At 53.6% G+C, this 22,095-nt stretch overlaps 5 protein-coding genes across 5 annotated transcripts; 2 read left to right on the forward strand and 3 right to left on the reverse strand.

Moving 5' to 3' along the window:
- Positions 1-11,402: 11,402 nt before the first annotated feature.
- On the forward strand, positions 11,403-14,731 carry ColSpa_10796 (uncharacterized protein; the record flags this gene model as incomplete). Its single annotated transcript, XM_049277008.1, has 3 exons — positions 11,403-12,378; positions 12,494-14,073; positions 14,126-14,731. 3 exons carry the CDS (start codon positions 11,403-11,405, stop codon positions 14,729-14,731), a joined length of 3,162 nt encoding a protein of 1,053 aa, XP_049132965.1.
- ColSpa_10797 (CUE domain-containing protein 3) lies at positions 14,152-16,223 on the reverse strand (the record flags this gene model as incomplete). Its single annotated transcript, XM_049277009.1, has 2 exons — positions 14,152-14,989; positions 15,043-16,223. 2 exons carry the CDS (start codon positions 16,221-16,223, stop codon positions 14,152-14,154), a joined length of 2,019 nt encoding a protein of 672 aa, XP_049132966.1.
- A 596-nt stretch (positions 16,224-16,819) lies between these two features.
- Positions 16,820-17,231, forward strand: ColSpa_10798 (40S ribosomal protein S20; the record flags this gene model as incomplete). Its single annotated transcript, XM_049277010.1, has 2 exons — positions 16,820-17,082; positions 17,147-17,231. 2 exons carry the CDS (start codon positions 16,820-16,822, stop codon positions 17,229-17,231), a joined length of 348 nt encoding a protein of 115 aa, XP_049132967.1.
- A 513-nt stretch (positions 17,232-17,744) lies between these two features.
- ColSpa_10799 (nucleoporin AMO1) lies at positions 17,745-19,601 on the reverse strand (the record flags this gene model as incomplete). Its single annotated transcript, XM_049277011.1, has 2 exons — positions 17,745-19,343; positions 19,395-19,601. 2 exons carry the CDS (start codon positions 19,599-19,601, stop codon positions 17,745-17,747), a joined length of 1,806 nt encoding a protein of 601 aa, XP_049132968.1.
- Positions 19,602-20,516: 915 nt separating this feature from the next.
- Positions 20,517-21,895, reverse strand: ColSpa_10800 (glycosyl hydrolase 5 family protein; the record flags this gene model as incomplete). Its single annotated transcript, XM_049277012.1, has 3 exons — positions 20,517-21,179; positions 21,228-21,401; positions 21,455-21,895. 3 exons carry the CDS (start codon positions 21,893-21,895, stop codon positions 20,517-20,519), a joined length of 1,278 nt encoding a protein of 425 aa, XP_049132969.1.
- Positions 21,896-22,095: the final 200 nt, after the last annotated feature.

A 22,095-nucleotide genomic window follows, 5' to 3' on the forward strand; every position in this document is an offset into this window, starting at 1 on the left:
ATTGTCCCTCTCGTTCCAATTCAGAGTTTCAATTAATAGTTCGGCGCTCTTAAATTATGGTGATAGTTCCAAAATTTAAGCCACCCAATATGACTTTGTTAACAGGTTGTCTTGGTGCTAGACAAGTTGAGCGTAGCCCCTGCAATAGGTTAGTTGTAGAGGATCCGGAAGTGTCCCCCAGGACGCTGAATAACAATGTGTTACGAGGCCTAAATACAACCATAATATTTCGGGATTGCTAGTTTTGTACCTGAACTCGTTCACCAGCTCCCTGATGAGATCGCGTCCTCCGATAGTACCAATTTCTGATACATAGGACAACAAAACTTTAAGAGCTTTGCAAGAGTCCCCATCAATAGCAACCTGGACGGCAAAAGAGTTGTCTAGAAGCCAAATCATGTCTTTTTGAGGGATTAAACGAAGCCACACCGAGATTTTCTCTGAGAGGTTGTTCTCCCACATAAGGAAGTCAAGACAGGTCGACCCTCGAATTGGCCACTGCGGCTCCTCGTCTTCGCTATTAGACGTTGAACACTTAGAAGATGTGCCATCGCTTCCGTCTTCGAAGTATCGGACACGCGAGCAGACATCAAATCTTTGCCTAGCACAGGAGATGGCTTTGAAGCTTGCACCCTTCGCGATGAGAGTATCTACAATTTTAATGGCTATTTTCTCGCGCGAGAGTGCGAAGACGAGAGCTGCTCAAGTGTGACATGATCTCATCTTTATGTCAGGTGAGCACCCATTGGTTAGAAGCCTTTCACAAACAACGTGGTTACTCTCTTCAATGGCATCCTCCATTGCTTTTGACATTGCCGCCGTCAGATGCCTCTGGACTCTTTCAGTCTCGTGTATTGTCAAATCCAGCGACCCTTTCCGAAGACTTGCTGTGATCAAATCTATAAGCCTTTTGTTGTTTTTCTTCATGGCAATATCCAGCGGTGTTTCTCCCTTTTTCGTTTTCAAGTGACTTGCACCTAAGTCTAGGAGAAGCGCGGCTGTCGACTCACTCTGATGCAATACAGATATGTGTAAGGAAGTCAGCCCTGCGGAAGTTTGAGCGTTTATGCTGGATCCCCTAGAAAACAAAATTTGTATAGTCTCCCTCAGTCCAAAGAAAGTTGCCAGGTGCAAGGGAGTAGAGAGGTCTGCCGCGACCACGTTGAGATCGGTAGCAAAACCACGATCAAGTAGAAAGGTGACCATATCCGGAGAAGAAATCGCTGCAAGATGCAAGGCACTAACATTTCGGTGTGAATGGACTGAAACGTTCCAAGTTCCGAATGCCACTTGCACTTGAAAATTCCAGATGGGCTCTGGACAAGACGCTCCGGCCATCTCCTCAAGCAAATCAACGTATCCGTGGGCACACGCCCACGCGACCGGCGTCCACCCGTACACGTCTGGAACATGTAAAATCTTGTTAGCACCATGACGAAGAATTATCCTGGCTGTATCGACATAGCCAGCGCTAACATGCGTGCTTATGGACGAGACGCGACTTTTGTTGCTGAGAAGTTGACAGTCAGCTTGTTCCAGCAATAGACGCTGTACCAGGCTAAACTTCGGGTTGTCCAACGGTCTTCTGGCTTCCGCAAAACCTCTAGTACCGATTATAGAGACCCTAATATGCGGTGGAGGCGGTATGTTCTGGAATGGGGCGGCGGAACGGAAGGTCGGACAGCTGAACGACTTGATGTGACGACCATCGGCTATTCCGAGCCGATGAAGTAACCCAAATCCTTCATCACAAGGCGTTAACTCATTGACAACGACCTTTTCGACTCTCTCAAGGATCCTAACTAGCATCCTATGTCCGTCAGGACCACTACCATTTGAACACAGAAATTCCACCGCGTTTGTTCCATTTCCCCTTTTGCAGACGTTGATACCAGCTTGAAGGATACGATCAAAGAGAAACACAGAGTCATAGTATATAGCCCATTTGAGAACGCTCACATCAAAGTCGCTATTTTCAAGGTAGGCGGGCTGAGTCGCAGAGTCGAATACAAGGGCAAAAATGTCTTCGATAATGGGCACGTTGTCGTTCTGTGACGGCAACTTGTCGGTACCAAAGAGTACTTTCATCTCTTTCAGTCCAGAAATACCAGTCGTTTTCTCATATATCTCCATGTATCCGCGGTTTATCAAAATTCTGATAAGATTGACGACTTCTTCAGTATCGATTGCTGATGGCTGTTTCAACGTTTCGTATAGGTTTTTGCAAGTGAACCCCCAAATGCCATGAGTGGTTGTTTCAGCTGTTTGCGTCAGATCTGCATTGATCAATGCCATCAGAACATCCTTGTTGTAATTGCATAGCTTAGTGGCTTTCAGGTATTGTTCAAGAGGGGTTTTTCCTGATTCGGATCTCTTGTAGGTGTATTTGGCCAGTAGTTCGTGGACGACTTCGATGATTGAGGAACCATCCAGGCAGTCCAAGGGTGATTCTGTTGCCGGTAGTCGTATGATGTTGCTATTGTGCATCTCCTTGAATACCTCGAGTTTGTCAATTCTTGCTAAAATCTGGCTCAAGGGGAGCTTTGTGCTTTGCAAGATTTCATGGTCTCCCCAGACTTGACTTATTATCGATGATGCATTCTGGTAACGCTTCCAGAATAAGGCTTCGGCAAGGGGTGTTCGACCTTCTTTGTTAATGGCACGGAGAGCTTTCCCCCATTCTGTTCGATCTACATGTTTAAGAAGAGTCCTGATCAGCCCGAGTGAGTTAGTTTCTCCAGCTGAAAGATGCCAAATGTTGTTTCGCCCATGGTCAAACTCAGTCGTACTGCATCCGTGCTTCAATAGACATTCAAGAACCTCCACTGACTTGTGGTGCGCACAGTTCATGACCATTTGAGATCTTTGGTCGTTCTGCGCATCAGGGACTGTATGTTTTGCAAGCAAATAGTCTAGGCAGGAGATTGACGGACATGTCGCCGCAAACTCAAGCAGCCTGTTGGTTGTATCTCCCTGAAGGGCCTCGGTACCACGCGGGCTCCCTGACCTTTCTTTAAGAACACTCAAATTGTCTTCCGCAATAGCTTTCCACATTTCCTGTACCAGCATCTGATCTGAGATGCCTTCAGAATAGGGCAGGTTGTTGTCCAGTTCTGTTATGTCGGAAACGCATTTCTGGAATGCTTTGAGATAGGCAGCAGACTGTTCTTCGCACTCAACGGCCATTCTATTAATAATGTCCAAAATCGACACGATCATTGCCAATGCGTTTTTGTCTCCATTCTTTGACCATCTCCGACAAATTGAACGAAAAACGGCTATGTCATCGTCGTAAAGCTGTGCCCCGCCTCTCACAACAAGAGCGAAGAGCTCGCAGTCGCCTGCCAATTCAGAGGCTTTCAGAGACAAGGCACCCACTGTTCCCCAGGAGTACATTTGGCCCGATAAGGACTTCGTGCAGTCTGCCCCCGATTCGATTAGTAGCTCCACGGTCTTCCGAGACGGCCGCTCCAGCCAATCGCTGGGTCGTCTCTGGGTCGACATATCGTGGCAGGCAATAAGAAACGGCCCACCGAGGGCACAGTGCAGAGGTGTTCCCAGCTTGCTTGGAATATTGACGTTCTCCCCACGCCTAAGAAGCTCCTGACAGATGGAATGCATTCCAAGCAAGGCGGCCATGTGCAAGGGGGTAAAATCTCCCCGTCGAACGATCCGCGCGAGTCGTCTTGTTTCGCCTTCATGCCATACCCGCCTTGGTGCATATTTCCTCCATCTCCAAGGGGTTAGGCTACTGAGGATAACCCTAGGCTCGAATTCCGAGGACCCTCCATCAGAGCTTTCAAATGGTGAATTGCTGGCTTGAGTAGTTTCCGAACAGACAGAACCTGTGCTGCCTTCCATGCCCATCGATGCTGTCTCATCCCGCATATCTCTCCACATGTTCCAAGATCCATAAAAAAGTAGTGGCGGCAGACTTCTAGACACCACGACTTGAAATTCGAAGTCTGTTTTGCGTCAAAAAGCACCATTGCCTTTGCGAGGAGATCTGTGTCATCCAATAAGTTGGTCTCTAGTTTGTGCCACGTCAAAGCAGCAAATCTGTAGAAAGGAAACCTCATAGCCCGATGCTGAATGAAGCTTTCCTCAGAGAGCGATAACTTAGGGAGCCTTGAAAAATGGTCTGAATGCAGAAAACGCAACGCACATGTGGTGAAAACTCGATTCACTTGTGCCTCATTAAGCGAATAATCGGATAGATCGGGGTCGGATGGATTTATGCTTGCAAGAAACTCTTTGATGGTGCAATGAGAAAATTGGATTCGGTCATTACACGCTGGTTTCTAGATAAAGATACCACATTGGCTGAGAATCTCCGACTCGTCAACCTCCGGGTATTCAGCGTCTTCAGACCCTAGGCCCCCTTTGATTGCTGTTGACAATGCTTGGCACAGATCTTGGGTAGTAAGTGGAGGGTTCGAAAATGCAACCAGCAGTAGAGTTGCCCGGATCAAACTTCGCGACGCCGAGTCTTTTTTGTTGAAACTTTCCAGAATGAGTTGGTAGGTTGAGTCGAGAGTACAAGGGAGGGTTTGAAGAAACTTCATCTTTACATCGCCAGATTTGAGTGTGCACAGGTAGTCTATGTGATAGTATATTTGCTAGAAACTGTTCCAATATTAGAAAATGGTTTTGTGACATCAAAAAGATTGGGAGACTGGACTCACGTAGTGGCTAAGCCGGACCAGAGTTTTTGGATGGCTGTGTCCTTCATTGCTGGCTCGGTGAATTTGAGATGGCCGCAAGCAATTCGTTTTTCCAACTGAGTTGCGGTGAACAGGTTTAGGTCGTCTTCGGCATGTGTCATGTTGACTGTGTGAAATTTCTCTAGTAGAGTGCTTCGAATGTTCTCCTGTACTCGAGAAACGATTGCCATATTTAGACTCTGCCCGCCTTGGTTGACGAGCGTAGCCAAGGACTCAGCGATGTTCGCGGTTTCGCTTCCACATTCATCCAGGCCATCAACGATGATTAAGACGTGTTCGAACAACTCGGACATTTCCAAAAATACCGAGATCAGGTGCTCAACTGTGGGTCTTTTGAACCTCCTCTTGTCCTGGTGTAGCTCCTGGTAGTAATCTCGAAGCACTTTGAAAGCTGCTTGATTATGACGCGCAACTTGGGCGGAGATCGTGCTTAGGATGTTTACCCCCCTTTTGAGTTCGCGGATCTGCAAAACTGCAAAAGACGTAAACTACCGCGGTGCAGTTGTGTTGTCGCAGAATTGCCTCTCTGGTCATTGCACCAGCAAACACTGTCTTCCCTGCTCCTGCAGGCGCCGTGATCCACAATTGTAATCCCTTGTCTTTAAGCCAGCTCTCAAACTCTGGCCTTTTGAAGTATTCAAAGTTGAGCAGACCATTTGACTCTTTCAACACCTTGTCAAGAAGTGTTCTTTGGTCAACTTTGAGGAAGAAATTGAGGACATCGAGGGAACCTGAATCACTCGCAATGCTAGTTACAATATTGTGGTGTTTGGAGGGATGTCTCGGTCAACTACCACAACGTCCTTTTACTTGCAGAACGTCTGGTGCAAGTCACCCATAGACTCAGCAGACAATCCTCGGTAGATCACATCTCTGTGTTCGCTCAGCTCTTCTAGCAGATCTGTTCTCCAGGCAGTTGTGAATGGCCATCTGGGCCTCATATTTTTGAGATGAGCATCAGCTTTTCGTCTTATTAATGCCCTTTCGAGGTTCTCAAGGGTCCTATGGCAGGTAAGCAGCTGTGATAGAACTGTTTCGTACCGATGGTCACAGCTAGGATCATCTCCAAAGATTGATGCTCGGAGGGAGAGCTGGTGTAATGCGCCAGCAATATTTTGTATCTCGTTGGCCACTCTTCGAATTCCGGTCTGTAGGGGTCCTTCAGCTTTTCCAAAACAGAATGTTAGCCGAAAGGCAGCATCTGCGATGGCTCGGAGGCCGTTGAGGCTATCAGCTAAGTGCCCTGTCTCCATGGTCTCCCAGGCCCTGAAACACGACAGCAAGGTGCAAGGGGCAGCTTAGATTTCAAGGACTGTGTTATGAATGATTACCAAAAGCATGAGATGCAATGTCTCAATGGAGAGTCGAGAGGGAAAAAGGGTGCCCGATTAGCGCCCATTCTTGTGCCTCTGCACATGTGACGTGTTTTTGTTTTCCCCCCACTTGTACGACAAGCAGACGACAGCTGATTGTTGCAAGACACCGACCAACAGAAAAGTACCCTGCATAAGGGCTTACAATTCCGTCAATCACACAGAAGGAAACTGTTCTTCCGAAGTGTTGGCTGTTTTTCTCTCCAACCAGAAGTGTTTAACTGACCATAGGCAACAGTACTCTGAATAGCTATGCCAGAGGCATATGCGCTGTTCCTGAGAAAGAAGTGGACTCGTGATGGTCAACCATGGGCGACAGTGGTCCTGGCTCGACTCAAACACTGCTCATTTCCAAGAGAACCTGTCCGCAAGTTCAATGGCTGGGCCTCGTCTAGTGAACAAAGTCAATACTCCAAGTTCTCTGAGATGCCGCGTTTGTGGAAAAGCTGGGCTCGGAATGTCTTTGATATCAACACTTCAGGTAGTGCAATTTGGCTCAAGAGAAAAGAGTTAAGTATAAATCGACACTGGAATGCATTCAAATGCTATATATATAAAACTCGTTGTATCCTTCATTAACCGCCAGTGACTTCTCCACATCGTTCAATACCCGACTGTAGTGACCATCGAGCGTAGGATCTGTCGACACTATGATGCTTCCAACTTATTTTTTGACGGGTACAGCAGTAAACCCACAAACCGCCGCACTGGCAGTAATCGATTTGCCATAGTACTGCCAAATATTGTATGTATTGGCGCACTGCAAGCAGGCATCGTAACGAGCAATCCACTGGTAGTTCGTGCAGTAATCCGCCTCACGGGACAATGTGATCGAAATCCCTTGGGTTCATCACCGTTAGGAGTCATATAAGTTAATTTAGCTGACCCTCAAACGCTTACCGCAATTCTCATGGCAGAGGTAAGCAGGAGTGCCTGGGGCAGGGATGTCTTGGCGTTTGGCGATGGGTATGGACTCGGGAAACTTCCATGAGACTTGATTGCGGTTGACAAGAGGATTGGCAGAAGCCAGGGAAGCGACGAACGCCACGGTGCAGGTGGCAGATAAACGCATGTTGCTTGTGTAATAGACTCTTGAATGCTTGCAACTGATGATATGTAGGCTTTGTAAAAGACTACTGGTGATTCAAGAAAGGCCGTCTGCCAACCTCGAGAGTTTTGATTAGCTTTTATACCTTTACGCTCACTAAACGCTACCCAGCTCTTTTCTCACTTCCACTTTTTAGCATGCCGAGAGGTCTTTTCCAAAGAACTAACACCAAAGCCTCTGGGCCGAAGTGGTCGCCGATATCGCCGGCGCTATTGGGAGGATCAGATCTTGGCGAGCGTTTTTCAAGAGTATCATCACACGATGACGCCCGGTAAGAAGCGGATTTCCGAGCGTTTTCGGTGGAGCCGACTCGTCCGAGGCAAGGTAATCTTATCAGACCATCTGATGATCAAGATCCCTGCTGAGCCATGGATGAGACTGCTTAATGGGATCTCCATATCCGACATCCCCGGCGTGAGCGCGACCCACAGAGTTTAATTTGCGAGACCGTTAGGTAAGTGGCAACGGCAGTCTTGGTTTCGGCCGTCTCTCAGTCCATATGCTAGATATTCTGTTGTGGAATTACACTCAAAACACTTTATGTTCGCCCCATTTCTGAAGAAAGGGGCTGAAGTGAGATACCTGTACCTTCCATGCAGAACCATGTGTCCATTTCACGATAATAAGAACTGTTTGCAGCTTGCAACGTTCGCCCGCTTATATTCAAACACATGGTTAATGGTGAAGGAGACGACCTCAGTGTATTTCGCACCATGAGCGATTATCCAAAACATGTCTTGCCTATATTAGCCTCACTGACATTACAATATTGAGGACTTCATTACAAATCTCTCGAAACGGGGTTATTCAACATCTCATTTCTTAATATTTTGCAGCGATGGAATGATGTATGGAAGGTGCGATATCAAATCCGAAACACAAGGTCATGAGTTATAATTAGTTGAGTGCTCCTCCGAAATTTTCTACTTCTACATTGATCAAGATTTACATGTCCAGAATATCGATGGAGTGGTCTCGTCTAGATCTTTGAGGTTCGTATACATTGAATTTAACTCAGAAGAAGGTCCAGTAGATTCGCGAGTCTATCATGGAAACTTTTAGTCGAATCCGGAACCGTCTTTCTGCCTGTATAACTATTCACTCAAGCAAACCGAAATAAAACAAGCAGTGGCTAGTAATCTTGAAGTGGACCGTCGGGAAAGAACTCTTTCAAGTCTTCCTTCCTCATCTCATTAAGAACAGAAGACTTGCCCAAACCTGCTCTCAGCTCGGCCACTTCTTCAACTCTTCCAACCGAAGTCAGCATATCTATCAACCTGACGCGGCACTGCAACGTTTTCTGCGCAATGAAACCCCTTTGTACTCCATCGTCAATTCTACTGCAGGCAAGATCGCCCACTGGATGGACTCTTGGATAAATAAGATAGCCAATTCTGTGTCCTCGTGCTCGAAATACAACGACATGCCCACCTTGTACATGAACAAATAACGTAATGGCGTTGCATCCCAGTGCTCCTGCAAGGCCGTATTTACGTCAGTGAGCAGATAAAGTCCCCTTTCGTACACTTCAAGGGTTTCTTTGTTTGATAAGTCAAGTCTGCGGGCCATAGCTATCAAGGTAAGTGCTAGTAAGTGATGTTCATATGAACCCTCTCCACGCTCGTCGATTGAGCTCCGAATCAACCGTTTGAGGCTGCTCCGAAGATTCTGGACGTATCTCTCGCGATCACCATTGCTGCTCGTGGAGGTCGCTCGAAACCTTGCTTCAATACTGCTAAGATCAAATTCTCCGCGAAGTTCTGTGTAGCTGTCGGCTACTATCTTTCTAATCATTTCCAGAGCGTGGTGATAAGTTCGGTCAGTCTCCGTCGAAAACAGTTGTTGCATCGCGGCGGCAGCGAGACTAATGGGTTGTCCAGGATTTTTGATACTAAGCATTCGAGAAAGATGAAGGAGGTACCACTGCAGGGTTTCTGTCCGCTCGCAGTTGTATAACAATTGAGGAATGGAAATGAGTAAGCTATAATAGAATCTGATTGGTTCCTGCTCGATCTCGATGATTCTTTCAGCCTCGCGAAATGCTTGACAGAGGATGGAGCCACAGTTGGTGAGGTCCCCCATATAAAAAAACTCGAAAGCGAGTTGGAATTTCTGAAACGCATTTGTTGCAGCTGTAGATACCAAATCGTAATGATTCGATTTGCTCCAAGCAAGATCTCGCCGGGCAGTGTCTAGTATGATTTCGCGGATGTAGGCATATGTCTTTTCAGTCCATTCGTATAGTCGATTTCCGTGGAGCATTGCTCTGGCGAATCTTGGGGTATCCTGGGCAAAATTGCGCTTCGAATTGCTCGTGAGACGATATCCAGCGTTGTGGATGGAGATCTGGCTGACGTGTCGCCTAGCTGGTCTCCGACATTTGGCTGTCCCGCGACATGTCTCTATCAGAACGCCCTGGGCCCGGCTTTGTTGGTGCGCTTTCGTGTGTACTTTTTCCAGTTCCGTTTTTGAAATTGGCGCTTGTACATTCTTTTCCTATCAGTGTCAAATGCTAGCAAAACACAGTTTGGCGTTGTGACGCGTAGATTCAGAAAACTCGCGTAGCTGAAAAGGAATGTGTATTCGACATAAGATCTATGAATTCCTTAAGTGGAAGGTTTCCATCGAGGTAGAGACGTCGAATCACATTCTTCTTTGCATCCCAGTCTCCTTGGGACTCGGGGCGAGGGATCCGCGGTCGACTGGCGATGGTTGATACAGCTGTGATAATAGGATCCGAAGCCAGGGAGGGGCGAAAAGCAAGATCTTGCAGCAGGATTGACGCCCCTGGCGAAACGATGAACTCGGTGCACGCCGTGGGATCGAAGGGTTGACACTTGGGTGTAACCAAGTCATCTTCGACGCTGCCATGAAACGTGAAGTCTGTCAATGTGGATAAAACGAGATCGGAATCCACGGTTGACCAATTTCCAGATTATGGTGTTGTATAGATGCCAGGTGAAGAAACAATGACGATGTAGCAAGTATGAACAAGAGGACTCGGGCTCTGCGGTATTGAGCTGGATCTCGAATGGCTCGAAGGAATGCACACATGATGGCTCTGGGAAAAGAAGGAGCTTAATACGTAAGTGTATGAGAAAGCGAAAGGATCATGGACTGCTAAAAGGTCCAAAAAAGCCCAAGATGAGGCTACGTCTGCCTTCAGTCTGACCGCAAATCGGGGTGCTACAAAAAAGCAGCCCTGGTTCGCTCCGAGACGCGAGGTCTTTTTGAGTGCTGGCTGCCGACAATTGGACGCCACAATCGCATGCCAGGCGATAGGATCCACTTCGTCCCAAGACAAGTCCCGAGCGCTTCTTCCCGGGGATGGATGGTAAAAGTTCCTCGCATAGAGCCAATGAAAGTTGAGAGTAGCACCAATCCGTTGGAACTCATTCAATGATTGAACCCCATCCGAATTTGACACAGCGTTCACATAATTGGTGTCCATTGCCAACATCCTGCTCTGTAACCCTAACCAGCCTGTACGACTTGTAAAATCAGATATCTTTCCGTGTCGTTCACTCCAGCCGGCAAGGAAATGAAGGGGCAATAGAGAAGAACGAGCTCTCGCACCCTCGGCAATATGGTTTACGCCAATGTCTCAACAGATGCTATTGTTTGCCAGTATGAAGTTAGCAAGATGAGCTTGTAGGAACCTTCTACGGCAAAGTCTCAAAGAGAGTGAACATGGATATATGGGCAGAGACTACGGAGATTCTCAAGCCTACCAATATGCCACGAGCTCAACCCGAAGAACATTTCGGTGCTATCGAGGAACGGAATGGTTCGCCCAGCCGAGGGACTGTCAGCAAATGGAAAGCTCCACTCTGTACAGTGTCAACTCAAAGGAAACTGTGCTGAACCGGGGCATTTGGCCTGGTCATACAGTACTAATATTTCTCCGTACGGTGGGTTCCGAATCAGGCAGCCAGACTAAGAGCTGTGCCGCACCACCGCCTGGAGGCCGCTTCTCCTCCGCCATCCTCGACATCCCTCGTCCTCGCACCGCCGTTCCCGACCTTTGGTCCTTTTGACCAAAACCTCAAGTTTTACCTTTATTAGTCGACCCTTCGCTTCTCGGCCTTTACTTATGCCCGTTGGGTATTCTCGTTTCTCCTGACTTCGCCGTCAGTGTAAGTCAGACGCGATCCTCAGCTAGATCTCGAGATGTCGCATTCTATCCCCCGAGACACGATGAACCAGAGGCCAAGCAAGCTTCGGAAGCAGACGCACCACGGGCCCCTCTTCGCCACGGGCCCTGTGCCGTTGAGCACCGACGGCTTTGCCTCGCTTCCGCCTCGCTGGCCGCCTGTCGAGTACTCCCTTGCCGACTTCTACCACGGGCCCGCCATCTACGGCGAGAATGCCTGGCCCCAAGGCCATGGAGTTGGTCAGATAGACCAGCCCTTTGCCAAACCTTTGCCCACGGACGACCAATCGGGACTTTCCTTTCTTCAGCCTGCCTCGTCGCTCACCCAGGTATCTCCCCGGGCGTTGAGCACCGTGTCCAGTGTGACCTTCTCTTCGCCCTCTGTCGTCTCCCAGCCATCTTCTGCCGAGTCGGGTGTGTCACCGACCCATACGGAGTTTCCGTACGAGTTGCCGACAAGGAAGACGTCGCCTTCCACTACTTCGTCTGTGACTCAAAGTGCCACCCAGCCATGTGGCAACCAGGCACAGAGCCGCTACCTCTGTCTTACTCTCCCACCACGACATCGTCGCACTGGGGTCCAAGACTTGGAGTCTAAATGCAAGACAGTCCATACACACACTTGCAACTGGGCCGGTTGCACCCAACCAAGCTTCTCCACCAAGGACGGCCTCACGTGGCATGTCAAGCTGGAGCACCTTCTCATCTGCCCAGCGCCAGGTTGTACCGAGAGTTCGTTCCAGACCAAGCAGATCCTCGAGAGTCACATCAGATGCGCCCACCCGGAAGCTAGCGGTGAAAACAAGGGCCAAGGCCAGGAGCATAAGATAAAATCAAAACCGGTGGCTCAGGCCATGGCTTCCACGAACTCTTTCCAGGGATCCAGCGTCGTTGTAGCGCCACCACAGAACCCCAACGAGGATCGGGCCATCAAGCAGGTACTGTCTGTGGCTATTTCCAAGAAGAAGTGCCGTGAGCAACTCAGGAACGTTGTCGAGAAGAAGTTTAGAAAAAAAAATGGTAGGTGCCTGATGTCTGTCAAATGCGACTGTTCATCTGACGCGACCAGGCCAAACCCCACGAGCAGCGGACAGCCCGAGCGACTTCTCCCGAGCTCATCTGTGCCAGCTAACAGAGAAAGAAAGCTTCCCTGTCGTCTGGGAACACGGCGTCCTCCCGTTCCTCGTCGAGTTCATCCCTAAATGGTGCGGGCCGAACCACGTCGTCAGCGTCACCCGCGGTAAGACGCCAGGGTCCCGACGGGTCTGCATCATGACCAAGACAAAGCCATCTCGAACTCGCCGCATCATCATCGCAGCACACGTCAGAGACCTCCTCCCCGAAAACCATCGATCCACCGTCACATTTGTCTTTGTCACCGGCGCCGTCGACCGCATGGTCTGGGCGAGAGGGCTGAGCAAGGAGATGCCGGACGAGGTCTGCCTGGCCAGGAACCCGTACTACTTCAAGAACCCGTGCATGGGCGACAGCATCGGCGTCGACGGCACCGACGACTTCGCGGAGAGTACTTCCACTCTGGGCCCCTGCTTGCTCGTTGGCGGCGGCAGCTACTGGCTTGCCAACTTCCACCCCTTCGTTGACGCCTACCAGCACCTATCATCGGTCAACGTGGAGCATCCCTCTCCCAGCGACCGGGCAAGATGCATCGACGAGCGGCACGACGCCATGCCTGACACAGACTTCACGATCGGCAGCCTAACCGCCACCTCCGGCATCGACCTCAAGACCACCCGCATTTCCCACGACCCCTACTGGGAGGAATGCGACAAGGAACCCCCTTTGATCGTGACCGACTGGATCCTCATTGCGTCCAAGACCCGCCAGGCAAACATCCTCCGCCGGTTCCCCTCCGACACCATGCCGCTCCTGAAAGAAGTCCCTGTCAAGATGACAAGCGCAGTCGTCCCGGGCGCGACCGTAGTCTCCACCGGACGCACGTCGGGCCAACAGCGCGGCCAGATCTGCGAGATCCCAGCCTACATGAGCGCCGAGGAGAACGGCACCGGCAAGGCCACGCGCGAGTGGTTCGTCGAAGAGCCGTACCCCTTTGACGACGAGGAGGGCTGGATCCGCGGGGGCATCGGCGTCGAGGGCGATAGCGGCGCCGCCATCGTCGACGTCGACACCAACGCCCTCGTCGGCCAGCTCTGGGGGCGCAACAAGTACTTCGGCACGGGCCCCCGCCTGACCTTCTTCACGCCAATCGGCGACCTCTTTGACGATATCCAGGAGCGGTGCGACCAGCAGGCGCGGCCGCAGCTCCCGCAGTACCGTGACGAGTCGGACTGCTACCCGGTCGACCCCAGCTGCCGGCAATGCTTCGACCTGCGCGCCTACCTCGACAGCCGCCGCAACTCGCGCGAATCGCTGCGCTCCATGATTGGCCGCAACGAAAGCGACCACGGCGACCTGACGTCGGTGGGGGGCACGTCGGAGCTCGCCACGCCAAAGGACCACGCGTTCTGGTCTCGCAGCAGCTCAGGCGTCGAGGAGGTCGGGTCGTCGTTCACCAGCATCATGTCACCGTCGCCCACTCACCCCTTCTCCTTCACCCCGCAGCCCGGCACCCCGGGCATCGTGGACGTCAAGAGCCCGTACGCCCTCACGCTTAGCGCGGAGGACCTGTACGACGAGGAAGGGTTCGCTCACTCAACGGGCGTCGCCCCCGGCAAGCGTGCAGCTGCGGCGCCCCTTGTGCGGAGTTCAAGTCAGAATGCCAAGAGGCAGAGATTGCATTGAAATCTAGTCTCCTCGGGGCTGGGATCCCGTGCATCAGCCGGGGAACCCGCCTCTCGCCATCTTCTTGGCCCTCTGGTCTCGCCGGTTGTGGTTCGCCCTCGAGCCCTTGCTGGCCTCCTTTCTCCTCCGCGCGGCCTCGGTCTCCTTCTCGCCCGTCGGGCCCGCCACGTTGCCGCCTCCCCTCCCGCCGCCTCTGCCACGTCCACGACCCCCGCGAGCACGGCCGCCTCTGCCGCCCCTCGACGAACTTCCTCCGTCGGGGTCGGACTCCTCGGCGCCTGAGCCAGCCGGACTGGCTCGCCATGCCGTCGACAAGATCTCGGTCTGGGTGCCGGTGAACGCCGCGGCGCCGTTGTACTTGGCCTCGAGGCGTCGCTTCTGGCCGGGATTCCTTGAGAGCATCACAGCCCAGCCCTCAATCGCCTCGTCTGTCATGCCCGTGTCCTCCCTCAACTTGCTTCTCGCCGGGCCTCTCCTCGTCGTAGCCTGTCTGTCGAACACGGCGGGATCCGCCTGGAAGGCCTTGTACAGCGTCTCCTCGCTGGCGTCCTTCTGTCCGTCCGCCTCTTCGTTGGCATTGTCTACTGTTCCGCCAACATCGTCTGCGTCGTAGGTATCGTCGCGCTCGTCGTCGTCCGAGTCGAACGCCGCGAGCGCGGACAGGATCGCCGCCTTGTTGGGTGCGGTGGATCTGTCCTTGAGGACGTCGTCGGCCGTCCTCTCGGGGGCCTTCTTTCCGAAATGGAGTCTGGAAACATCTAGTTCTAGTCTATCAAGTTCATCATCGTCAAAAACGTTATGGCGCTGCGGTAATTGCGGGGGCGTCGGTCTGGGTTCGAGCTGGCTCTTTCTTCTCTCAAGCCTGGGTGACCTGTCACGTGTTAGCAGTAGCCCATAATGAACCAGAACTCGTGAAAAACGTACAGCTGCGCCGCACGATCTGCCGTCGCGAGGTGCGGCGGTAGCGAGTCCTCGAGCAAATGCGCCGTGACGACCTCCGTGTTATCGCCGTACTCGTCAAACAGCTTTGAAATGAAACCCGAGCCCAGGTCAGGGAACAGGTCCTGGATGAGCGAAATCTGGCTCTGTCGGTGCATGTGCAGCTCGACCTGGAGCTGCCCCTCGTCCGCCACGTCCTTGCCCTTGCCCTTGTCGACCTTTCTCTTGACGAACCTCTTGGGCTTCATCATGCCGCCGCCCGGCTTCCGGAACCCTTCGAGGGCAGAGATGCGCGACTTGAGCGCCGTTGACGCCGCGCCCTTGTCCTCGGCCTTCTTCAGCAGCTGCTTCAGCACAGGCGTGACCGTGACCAGCTCCGCGACAAGCGAGTCGTTGACGTTGAGGGGCCCGGCCTTGTGCGTCTCGGCGGCGGACTTTAGCGAGAAGAGCACGTCCGCCAACATGCCGAAGCGGGGCTGCTCGCCCTCCGTCAGGCCGATGAGGCCCACGTAGGCCGTCGCGACGAGGACTTTGCGGAGGGGCGGGTTGGTGATTTTGAAAGCCGAGACGAGGCCGTCGAGGAAGTCGCTCCCCGCGAGGAAGAAGGCCGCCGCGTGGGGCGAGGCGTGCAGGAGGTGGTTGAGGGTCGCGAGGCGGGCCTCGAGGGACTTGAGGTCTGCCTTGAGGCCGGCTTCGAGGGATTGGGTGAGGGACTTTTTGAGGCCCGCTAGAGGCTGTTCGAGCGCGGAGCTGTGCAGGTCGAAGGCTTTTGCAAGAGTGGAGGGGGCGTTTTTGCGGTAGAGTTTGCTAAATGCGCCGAGGAAGGCCGGCGTCGTGAGAGCCACGGGGGGAGGGTGTGAGGGCGTCGTGAGGAGCCGGGATGTGAGCGTGAATGTCGACCTAAGAAGAGCCTTGGAGTTTGCGGATGAGCCGAGGACAGGTGAAGGCCCTGCGTTGGCGACTTCGGTGACGAAGGATGAGAGGAAGGGCGGGATGGAGGAGTCTTCTTTTGAGGCGGCTTTCGAGAGCTGGACGTCGGTGAGGGCGAGGTAGGCCAGCGTGAGCGTCGTCCAAGCTTCGAGAAGGGATTCCCAGTCCTGCGGTGTGAGTTTGGCGCGCCATTGTGAGGACGGGAAGGGAACGAGGGGCGGTAAGGAGCTCGCCATTTTGGAGGTGCGTGGTGAGTTTGGCGGGGTATTACGGGAGTGAGATTTATCGTAGAGCGCGGGACTGGAGAGGTGGCTCTACGGGAGAGCTTTTCGTCGTGTTTTTATCGCGCATATGGGGGATGCTTTGCACGAAGAAGATGCGTTGAGGTGAGTGAGATGTAGTAAGAGGCAAGGCTACCTCATGAGATGTCGTCTCTCGCCGGATGATTCATTGACGTCGGTGCCGGGCGCAGATGCAGTGAGCTTTCGGCGGAGCTTGATGCGGAAGTGGGCTGGTCGGTGGGGTCTGTCGTTCAGATGCCAGCGGGAGAGGTACGTACCGTATTCCTCGACAGTCAGTCGCCATGCTAATCCCAATAGGGACTAGCTGCTCCCCTCCGGTAAAGCCCTACCTCTAATCCCCACGAAAAAGTTCGCGATCCCGCCCCGAACTTTTCGCTTTTTCCCTTCAAGCTTTCGATAGCCAGATTCATCAGCCTTCATCACTTTGCCGCAACCAAGCCGTTCGAGTCGTGAAGGAACCTCACTCTCCCTCTCCAATACACCCCAATCAACCCACACCGAACCACCTCCGTTCACCAACAACCGTCAACATGTCTTACAACAAGGACAAGGACTTCGGCGAGGCGCCCAAGACGCACAAGATCCGCATCACCCTCTCTTCCCGCAAGGTCCAGTCCCTCGAGAAGGTCTCCGCCGAGCTCATCGAGCGCGCCAAGTCCAAGGACCTCCGCGTCTCCGGCCCCGTCCGCCTGCCCACCAAGACCCTCAAGATCACCACCCGCAAGACCCCTTGCGGTGAGGGTTCCAAGACCTGGGACTGCTTCGAGATGCGCATCCACAAGCGCCTCATCGAGTACGTTTTCCCCCCTGACGTGACAGATGCAAGTGCCACGGAGAAAGAATACTAACGGTCGCAGCCTCAACGCCCCCACTGAGATCGTTAAGCAGATCATCATCAACATCGAGGCCGGTGTCGAGGTTGAGGTTACCATTGCCGCATAAGCGATTGGAGCACCAAAGACAAGAACGGACGTTGTTGTTGTAGGAGGGACGACGGTATGGGCTCTGGCTTGGGAATGCCGCGTCGCGAGCGACGAGGGTGCCGAAAGGCCAATTGTTGACCCGGCAGGAGCGGCGGGACGAGTTAGGAGGTCCAGATACCACCCAAATCAACTGATGACCCCCATCTAAATACCTTGCGCTATGTTTTGTGACGTGCCACTTACTCGCAATCCGAAATGAATGTGTATGGCTCACCAAGTATTTATGAAAGAAGCCAAGTGGCCATGTGCTTAATAGGCTTGAAAAAATACTGAATATTTGTAAAAAAGAGTATAGGTGCGCGCACGCCTCTCACCGGCGCAGGCAGCACCGTTATATCGTCTACTCAAGATGCCGTACCCCGCCCTCTTTTCACTGATTGATCCTTAATCATCAACGCCATGCAATGCCGGTTCCTTATAAGAGTACAGAGGTGACCCTGCGGACTCACCTCATCCCCCCAGTCCATCCCCTTTACAAATCCCACAGGCAAAACTCCCGCTTCGGCGGCAACTCGGGCATCAGCCCCTCGAACTTGCCCGTCTGCGCAAACGCCTGCCATTGCTGCCTCGACTTCTCATCATAGGCTTCGTCCGGCAGTTCAGTGTCCTTGTAGTAGTTGGGTGGGCCGTCGGGGAACCATATCCTCGTCCACGCGCCGTTGAACGCCCTGATCCCGGGGAGGTTGTTCTGGTAGGTCACGGGCTTGCCCTTCCAGTTGGATAATCGCCCGTCCATGCCCTTGGCGCTGTAACTCGACACCGGCGGGTGCTGCTTCGAGCTCCCCGGCGGGTACGGCCCGCTTCCGGGCGCGGCCGCTTGTTGTACGGCCGGCGCAGCGGGCTGGGTGCCGAAGGGGTTTGATGCTGCTGCTCCCCCACCCAAGCCGCCCGCAGGCTGGCCAAAGGGCGATGCATTGTTCTGACCAAAGGGGTTGGGCTTCTGGCCGAGCTGAGCCGGCTGGCCGAAAGCACTGGTTGATTGCGCGGGTTGTGTCGGCTGCGCTGCCATTGACGCGGATCCGAATGCACTGGGCTGGGACTCTGGCTTGGCACCAAAAGGATTGCTTGCTGCCGGTTGTGTCGGCGCGGGCTGGCCGAACGGGCTGGCGGAAGCTGTTTGAGACGGTTGGCCAAAAGGGCTAGGAGTTGCAGTCTGCGCGGGTTGACCGAATGGACTCGCGTTAGACTGCGCAGGAGCGCCGAATGGACTAGCATTCTGCGCCGTGTTTTGTGATGGTTGACCGAACGGGCTGGCACTGGCAGTGTTCTGTGCGGGCTGGCCAAAGGGACTGGGTGCGTTGGCACCAGGGGCAGCGCTCGCAAAGGGGCTGGCTCCGCTCGACGCGCCCCCAAAGGGGTTCGGCTTCTGTCCCAACGCGCTCGCTTGGCCAAAGGCGCTGCCGGTACTACCAGGCTGCGATGGCTGGCCGAACGCACTGCTGGTGCTACCGCTGGGTTGTGCCGGCTGACTGAAAGCCGGCGCTCCAAATGGGCTCGGCTTCTGGCCTAATGACGATGCTTGACCAAAAGCCGTCGTACCACCTCCAAGCGCGCTGGGTTGTCCAAAAGCAGAGGTGGACTGGGGGGTCTGGCAAAAAGCTGGGCCGGAGCTTTGGCTTGGAGCTCCAAACGCCGACGTAGGTTGTGACGGCTGCCCGAATACCGATGAAGGCTGCGAAGGCTGACTAAAGGCAGGCGTGCCAAACGGGTTTGGGCGCTGTCCCAGAGCAGCTGGCTGACCGAAGGCACTCCCCGTCGCCGCTGCGGTGCTGGCACTACCGCCAAAAGCTGACGATGTTTGCTGACTGTTGGACGAGAAGGGGTTTGCTGTCGTGGCGGAGGACGAGTTTGAAGAGAAGGGGTTCTGCTGGCCAAGTGAAGAGGTGGCCCTTCTCCCAACCGCGAACTCTCCCGTCGTGCCACCCGGCTGTGTCCCTTGCTTGCAGATGTCTATTCTGTTGGGGTGCTTCTGCTCGGCCGAGATGATGAATTGGATCGCCCCATCGAGATTACCAACCGCCGCCTTCATCTGTTGCTGTGCTTGCTGGTACACCTCCTGCGCTTGGCTGAGCTGTGGCAATCGTTAGCCTACTGTCAAACAGGTTCATGGCAAGTGTCCTACCGCTTGTTGAGGGTTTCCTGCGGCCGTCGCCATAAGATGAAGGAGCCTCATCTCCTCGAAACTCTGCTCGCGCATGGGTCCTCCAAAGAGCTGTTCCGGAGCATCCCTACCCGGTCCGTAGGCGGACAAGATCCATTGCGGTGCCTCCGACGTCAGGTCCTTCTCAATGGCTTCTTTCGAGAGCTGGTATGGCAGCGCTGCGTGCATGTAAGTACTTCAGATCGCACAATGCTCGTGGGACGCCCGATTGATGCACGAACCATCATTGCCGCCGCGGTTGAATCCTCCTCCTCCTCCCGAGGTCTGTCCAAAGGCCGCGAAACGATTGTTTGATTGGGATCTCGGGTGCTCGAATCGGCAGTTTTCTGGGTCGCACATGTCAGCTCGTTTGCTTGAACAAGTTCAAAGTCTCCACGACAAGAGACCAATGGATGCGCATCGCGCCAGACGTACGTCCATACCTGCAGTTCCCCTGCTCGTAGAACTTGCAGACCACCATATTGAGTGTCGTGAGCGAAAGTTCTGTAGTAAAGGTTTCGGTGTGGCAGCCGTTATGTCATTTCGGAGGCGTCGCAAGCTCGGGCGGGATCAGCAGGACGATAACCAACAAAGAGGAAGCTATCGATTGTCGCGAGAGCGCGCAGATTGGGCGTCGAGAAAGAAATCGTTTTCAGCCTTTCGCAGCCTTGCTGACGCTGGGCGCTAGCGCGCTGTGGCGGGCCAATGAGAGTAGCGTACAGTGCGCAAGATGCGCGTGACGTATCAACACTGTAGTTGCCTCTTCCATCTAAAGGCGTAACCAACACTGGGGGTTGCATCTTCGCATCCAAGTATGTATATCGGTTCTTTTTCTTCCCATTCGCTGTCTTTCTTTTTTACATACTGCATTGCGGAAATAAAATCCGCGAATACAGCTTCTCTGGGAATCATTACATCACTGTTCGCCGACTTTCTCAACTACATTGTCGTTACCTTCAAACATGTTTAAATCCAGCAATTCTTCAGTTTTCAATATACCGGCTTGATTTTCAGACATCAAATGAAGGTAGACAAAAGTTAGAGTCAATGTGTGGACTGAAATCAATTGCTTCGACTGAGGTATATAAACTATCCCAACACCGCCTACCCAATAACACCAGCAACCATGGGCTTCAGCTGCTCCTCAATGTAGCTAGGGTTCCTCCAGTCAGACCAGTCAGCCTTCAACAGACCCCACGCCTCGTCAAAGTTCTGCGTGCCCTGGCGGATGTAGTAGCTGCCAACCAGCACCCAGATGAAGAAGCTCGCCTGGGCCTCGGGGAGGTACTCGGCCAGACACGATGAGTAGACGTTGAGGTACGTGTCGTCATTCATGTTGAAGCCGAACTCGGTCAGCGCGACGGGGAACATGTTGGCCGTCGCCGGGTCCGTCTCGTTCATGGCCTGGAACCCGGCGTTGTAAAGGTTGTACCGCAGGCTGGAGCAACTGCCGATGCTGCCCTCGTAGTTGTGGATCTCGAGCACGAGCTTGTCGGCGTACCCTTCAAAGTCGGCGAGCGAGAAGGTGCCGTTGCCGGGGCTCAGGGCGGTGCCGCGGAAGACGGGCGCGACGGTCGTGTCGTAGTTGAGGCCCGAGAGGTAGATGAGCACGTCCGGGTTCGCGCCGTTGATGGCGTCGGTGCCCTGCTGGATGTACTTGTACCAGTCCTGCCAGTTGTAGGAGGCGGCGACGAGGTCCGGGTTGTCGGAGGCCTGGCGGAGCTCGTTCCGGAGGGACATGGCTGTAAGTGCCGGCCATGATTTGCCCTGCGATTGTCAGCCGCTGTGAGGATGCTCCGAGACGGGGACACCTACGTGCTCGGCCATATAGGCCAGACCGCGCACCCAATTGGCGGCGATGAACTCGCGGTCTCCCCACCAGGTGTTGCCGTCGTCGCTGGAGCAACACCACTTGCCCTTGGACATGTGGTTGTCGAGGAGGATGTGGACCTGCTGCTTGGCACACTCCTCGGCGATGGCGTCGTAAACCTGGAAGAAGCAAGTCAGCGGGGTATCACACGACGTTGCCCATATCAACTTACCTCCAGACGGGTGGTGGCTTCGGTAAAGGAAGGGTTGTTCGCCAGAACCTGCGCGAGGACGGCAGTGCCGTTCGTCTCGCCCAGGCCCTCGATGAACGCCGTCTTGATGTCAACGTCCTTGCCGTCGTTGGCGTAGATCTGGTCGACGAGCTCGATCGCGTACGTCAGGCGGATGGCGTTCATACCGATGCTCTTGACCTTGGAGACGATCTCCTCAATCGACTTGTACTGCAGGCCCTCGGGGACCATGACCTCGCCGTGGCCGGGCCAGTTGGTGCCGGCAAAGTTGACTTGGTTGCCCGAGGCGTCCTGCTGCCAGCGGCCGTTGGTCGTGAAGGGTCCGTTGGGCCAGCTGGCCTGCCTGGCCTGAGGAAGGGCGACGGCGGCGCAGAGGGGCGCGACGGTGCTGGCGACGGCCAGGAGAGAGCTGAGGAACTTCATTGTGTCTGGAGCCTGGGGACTGGATATAGGGAGTCCAGGAGGTTGGCACAACACAGGAGATCAGGGTATCATCGCGTGGCTGCCTCTGGCCTTTATACCACTTTCACATACGCAGCAATTCCCAGCAATTGGATGTTCCTGCCATGTGCCTGCTGCTACTCACCCGACCTTCCACGGACCGAGAGCGGGACCTGCGGGTG

This window comes from Colletotrichum spaethianum, assembly GCF_022836535.1.
Source record: "Colletotrichum spaethianum MAFF 239500 DNA, contig39, whole genome shotgun sequence".
NCBI classification, from domain to species: Eukaryota; Fungi; Ascomycota; class Sordariomycetes; order Glomerellales; family Glomerellaceae; genus Colletotrichum; species Colletotrichum spaethianum.